This window comes from Schistocerca serialis, chromosome 4, assembly GCF_023864345.2.
Source record: "Schistocerca serialis cubense isolate TAMUIC-IGC-003099 chromosome 4, iqSchSeri2.2, whole genome shotgun sequence".
NCBI classification, from domain to species: domain Eukaryota; kingdom Metazoa; phylum Arthropoda; class Insecta; order Orthoptera; family Acrididae; genus Schistocerca; species Schistocerca serialis.
The window spans coordinates 367,282,851-367,288,942 of record NC_064641.1 but is presented as its reverse complement, the minus strand read 5'-3'; the positions used below and the strand labels follow the sequence as shown (position 1 = coordinate 367,288,942).

The 6,092-nt window shown below is 44.2% G+C and overlaps 1 protein-coding gene across 1 annotated transcript in view; it reads right to left on the bottom strand.

Annotated features, from left to right (window-relative positions):
• Positions 1-2,216: 2,216 nt before the first annotated feature.
• LOC126474184 (mucin-5AC-like) overlaps positions 2,217-6,092 on the bottom strand; it is a 487,051-nt gene continuing 483,175 nt past the window's right edge. The window contains exon 2 of the mRNA XM_050101646.1: positions 2,217-5,907. Coding sequence (XP_049957603.1) covers positions 2,339-5,907 — 3,569 coding nt within the window. The 3' untranslated portion in view covers positions 2,217-2,338. The remainder of the gene's footprint in view (positions 5,908-6,092) is intronic.

The window sequence follows — 6,092 nt, the reverse complement described above, 5'->3', positions numbered from 1 at the left end:
AACTGACGGAAAGCTAGCTAGCAACAGCTACTTGATACTTAAAGAAAGTTAGCTGCACGAAGTTCTGGTTCTTCATTTTCGCTATGTACGGGAAACGAATAGGTAACCAAGTTGAGGAGGGGAGTAGCAAGTAAGTAATGCAACAATGAACAGATTTAACTACTTTTCCAACTGATTTAAGATTCTGTTATAAAAGTCATTATGTAATAATGTATGAGCTGTTCTTATAACCTCATTAACGCCCAGTGCCTGATCCAAAGAAATATTCTCATTATGACGAAACACACAAAAAATAACCATAAAAGTTGATCTTTTATTCTAAGTATGATACTAATGACATGTAAAAACCATAATTGAAATGCTCTTGTATAATTATGCGGGTAGCCCTAAGGTGAGCTACGACTCGGTGATAATTTAGATTCTTCATACATCTAATACATAGTTAAAACCAAAGTTCACTAATTGCATTCACCTTTTCTTGTCTATGCGTGTTTACAAAGTATAATTTCCTCTATTTCAGTGGAGGTATAACTAGTGGTCTTTTTATTTTATTTAGATTCAAAGTTCATAATTTCATTCGTTTCATTTCTTCTTATCTCTAGCTAACGAACTGTACTGCGAAAGTCACTATTATATTTTAAGTAGATATTACATACTACTATGTTACAGTGAACAGAAACAATATGCACCTTTTATCTATTTAGCTTTTTATCATGTATAATGTGATGCGTGTACATGACGTACAGGTAAAGTGTGTGCATGAATGTTCTACAGGACTGTGCGGCAGCTCCCTCCCCATTGCGCGTATGTGGTGCCTAGTGAACAGAACGATATCCTCGTCCTGTTCGTATTTCATCGTCAAACTTTTCCTATCAGAGAAGTGTTTACTTCAGATTTAAATTATCGAGCGAAGTGGCGCAGTGGAGGACGACGGTTCAAACCCGCGTCCGTCCATCTTGATTTCTGTTTTCTGTGATTTCCTTAAACTGATTCAGGAAAAGCCGGGATGGTTCCTTTGAAAGCGCACAGTCGATTTCCTTCCCCATCCTTCCCCAATCCGATATGATCGGTGACCTCGCTGCTTGGTCCCATCCCCTAAATCAAGCAACCAACCATACGTATTTTAATTAGTTGACATTTGTGCTGTTTAGTGGACCTTAGTAGTAGCATGCTGATCAGTTTACTAATAACTGAATACCATTGTTTGTAGATTGGTAACTAGGAAAGATACAAGTAAGGTGCACACGAATAGCTGGTGAAGGACTGTACAATAAAGTTTAACGAAAGGCATATTGCAAGAGCCAATCCCAATACTACGATATCAATCTGTAAGTTATTTAGTACTCTGCACAGCACGAAATAGCACATCGCCGTGTTTCTTCCACGTAGACAGCCCATATTCAACCGATATTTGCCCACAAAGATTTGAAGATACAAGGTGCTATTCTTTAGGCAAATAATCAAAATTGTAGCACCTACTTTTACGATTGTTTAGGGCATTCACGAAAATAATTGCCAAGTATGGTACAACCGGTTACAAAATTGATGTTAAAATTTTCCGATACGATAGGTCACGATATATATTCGCATTCAGACTTCTTCAGCGCTCATTGAAGAGGCGTGAAGACGAATGTGACGTGGACTAACGATTAAGAAGATCTTGATATCAACGACAACGACCACGAAAAACTGATGACTGAATTAAACATATAATTCTCCAAATAAAAACACCAAATTATAAATATTATCAATTTATGTTACCATTCAGTTTCTAATGCCTAGTGTAGTCGTTAAAACTGGATCAAACACTACAACATAACAACAGGAAACTTACATCAAAAGAAACATGCTCTGTTTATAAACAATGTCTGATAAATGTAATATTTTTGGTGTTACGATTTCAAAAACCATCATTCACTTCATGCAAAAACGAGTCTTTGCACATTTTAGTCACGCTTATAACGAACTACTCTTTCAACTAGATCTTATGCATTTGTCGTAGCAAATTATGAGACATCACTTGGATGGAAAGGAAAATCGAACCTATTATAATGAGAAGTTTATCTACTGAATCAGCATACTTTCTGTGTTTGCAACTCTTGCAAAGATGAGGTTGGCTAGATATGTTCAAACACGCAAAACGATATTTTTGTAAAAATTTTAATCCAAAATTTTAACAAAGAAAGAAATTACTTTACAAAAATGATTATTCAACATGAACACAATAAATAAATGAATATGAAGCGCGAAGTGTTACAGGGAGTAGCATAACACAACATTACAGATGATCATATCAGTTTTCAGTTCATGTAGGTTGCAATGATGATTGAGATCTGACTTATTGACATCCAGCATCAGATGGCCAGTCACATACTTCCAGCTTTGCATTGAAATGTAGGCCATCTGGACATTTTTCCGTAATTGGTACACCATGGTTGCACCTACAGTATAGCCCACAATTTGTTCTGTGCGGCAGGTGCTTTACAATAGAGTCTTGGTCATACACAGGACAAGATCCAACTGCATCGCAAGGCTCTACATCAGGACTCGCAGTAGAGCTAGGTGCAGCTGCGGTGGGTCTGGCTGTTGTGCTTGGTGCCACAGTCGTTGGTTGAACTGTTGTCGTTGGTGCAACTGTAGGAGGTTTGGCTGTTGTGCTAGGTGCAGCTGTGGTTGGTTTGGCTGTTGAACTTGGAGCAGAAGTAGAAGCCTGAGTAGTGGCAGCACTGCTAGATGAAGGTGTGGAACTAGATGGATTTGACGTCGTTCCAGAGCCACCAGAACATCCAGAATTTTGTGGCCAGTCACACACCTCCAAAACAGCGTTGAAGTGTAGTCCAGCTGGACAATCCATTGTGACAGGTTTACCATGATCACACTTGCAGAACTGACTGCAGTTTGAGGCATGAGGTAGATGTTTTGCTATTGAATTCTCATCTTCGTATTGAGGGCAGACACCAACTGCTGGGCAATCTCCAGTTGGGTCTGATGTCACTGGTGAGCTAGGTGCTGCTGTTGATGAAGAGCTTGGTGCAGCTGTGGTTGGTTGAGCTGTTGTGGTGGGTGCAGCTGTGGTAGGTTTGGCTGTGGTGCTAGGTGCTGACGTGGTTGGCTGAACTGTTGTCGTTGGTGCAGCTGTGGTTGGTTTGGCTGTGGTGCTGGGTGCAGCTGTGGTTGGCTGAACTGTTGTGGTTGGTGCAGATGTGGTAGGTTTGGCTGTGGTGCTCGGCACAGCTGTGGTTGGCTGAACTGTTGTGGTTGGTGCTACTGTGGTTGGCTGGGCTGTCGTGGTTGGGGCAGCTGTGGTTGGCTGAACTGTTGTGCTAGGTGCAGCTGTGGTAGGTTTGACTGTTGTGCTCGGTGCTGAAGTAGGAGCCTGAGTAGTGGCAGCACTGCTTGATGAAGGTGTGGAACTAGTAGGATCCGACGTGGTTCCAGAGCCACCAGAACATGCAGCATTTTGTGGCCAGTCACACACCTCCAGAACAGCATTGAAGTGTAGCCCAGCTGGGCAATCCATAGTGACAGGTTTACCATGATCACATTTACAGAATTGACTGCAGTTTGAGGCATGGGGAAGATGTTTTGCTATTGAATTCTCATCTTCATATTGAGGACAGACGCCGACAGCTGGGCAGTCACCAGATGGGACAGACGTTGCTGGTGAGCTGGGTGCTGCAGTTGACGAAGAGCTTGGTGCCGCTGTGGTTGGTTGAGCTGTAGTAGGCTTGGCTGTTGTGCTAGGTGCAGCTGTGGTAGGTTTGACTGTTGTACTTGGTGCTGATGTAGGAGACTGAGTAGTGGCAGCACTGCTTGATGAAGATGTGGAGCTAGTTGGATTTGACGTCGTTCCAGAGCTACCCGAACATCCAGCATTTTGTGGCCAGTCACACACTTCGAGAACAGCATTGAAGTGTAATCCAGGTGGGCAATCCATAGTGACAGGTTTACCATGATCACATTTGCAGAACTGATTGCAGTTTGAGGCATGGGGTAGGTGCTTTGCTATTGAATTCTCATCTTCATATTGAGGACAGACACCAACTGCAGGACAATCTCCAGATGGGGCTGATGTTGCTGGTGAGCTAGGTGCTGCCGTTGATGAAGAGGTTGGTGCAGCTGTGGTTGGTTGAGCTGTTGTGGTTGGTGCAGCTGTGGTAGGTTTGGCTGTAGAGCTTGGTGCAGCTGTGGTTGGCTGAACTGTTGTGGTCGGTGCTACTGTGGTTGGCTGGCCTGTTGTCGTTGGGGCAGCTGTGGTTGGCTGAACTGTTGTGCTAGGTGCAGCTGTGGTAGGTTTTACTGTTGTGCTTGGTGCTGAAGTAGGAGCCGGAGTAGTGGCAGCACTGCTTGATGAAGATGTCGAACTAGTAGGATTTGTTGTGGTTCCAGAGCCACCAGAACATCCAGCATTTTGTGGCCAATCACACACCTCTAGAACAGCATTGAAGTGTAGTCCAGCTGGGCAATCCATAGTGACAGGTTTTCCATGATCACATTTGCAGAATTGACTGCAATTTGAGGCATGGGGAAGATGTTTTGCTATTGAATTCTCATCTTCATATTGAGGACAGACTCCGATTGCTGGGCAGTCTCCAGATGGGTGTGACGTTGCTGGTGAGCTGGGTGCTGCAGTTGACGAAGAGCTTGGTGCAGCTGTAGTTGGTTGAGCTGTTGTGGTTGGTGCAGCTGTGGTAGGCTTAGCAGTTGTGTTAGGGTCAGCTGTTGTTGGTGCAGCTGTGGTAGGCTTGGCAGTTGTGGTAGGTGCAGCTGTGGTAGGGTCAGCTGTTGTGCTTGGTGCAGCTGTGGTAGGTTTGGCTGTTGGTGACGAAGTAGGAGCCTGAGTGGTGGCAGCACTGCTTGATGAAGGTGTGGAGCTAGTTGGATTTGACGTGCTTCCAGAGCCACCTGAACATCCAGCATTTTGTGGCCAATCACACACCTCAAGAACAGCATTGAAGTGTAGTCCAGCTGGGCAATCCATAGTGACAGGTTTACCATGATCACATTTGCAGAATTGACTGCAGTTTGAGGCATGGGGAAGATGTTTTGCTATTGAATTCTCATCTTCATATTGAGGACAGACACCAATTGCTGGGCAGTTTCCAGATGGGTCTGACGTTGCTGGTGAGCTGGGTGCTGCAGTTGACGAAGAGCTTGGTGCAGCTGTAGTTGGTTGAGCTGTTGTGGTTGGCGCTGCTGTGGGAGGCTTTGCAGTTGTGCTTGGTGCAGCTGTGGTAGGTTTGGCAGTTGAACTTGGTGCTGAAGTAGGAGCCTGAGTGGTGGCTGCATTGCTTGATGAAGGTGTGGAACTAGTAGGATTTGACGTGCTTCCAGAGCCACCAGAACATCCAGCATTTTGTGGCCAGTCACAGACCTCCAGAACAGCATTGAAGTGCAGTCCAGCTGGGCAGTCCATAGTGACAGGTTTACCATGATCACATTTGCAGAACTGACTGCAGTTTGTTGTATGTGGAAGATGCTTAGCAATCGAGTTTTCATCTTCATATTGTGGACACGTGCCGACCGCTGGACATGCCTCCGCTGGGCTAGATGTTGATGACGTGATAGGTGCATCGGTTTGCGGTTTATCAGTTGACGTTGATGCAGACGTGGATCCAGCAGTTGGAGCTGCAGTTGGCGCTGCAGTGGAACTAGCGCCTGTATTCGCAGTGCACCCAGCTGCATCTGGCCAGTCACATACCTCTAGTACTTTATTGAAATGAAGTTCGTCAGGACACACAAATAACACTGGAGCTGCATGATCGCATTTATAGAACACTGAACAGTTTTTGTCGTCCGGTAGATGGTCAGTGTGGTCCAGCGGATCCACTGGTGGACATTCTCCCACGGGTGATCCAGAAACTAGTATCACACCTGTTAATAGGTAGGCCACTGCCAACACAAATCCTGCAACATGAACAAGGCAATATTATATTTTCAATCTCTGCAGTAATATATACTTAATATTTAATTATTATATCATTGTACACAGCTAGTTCGATAGTGATTTTCGTGGAGTATGACATTAATTTATATGTATTTTTAATATCCATTTGTCTCTGTTATTTAGCCATAACAATCTGAAGTGTTGC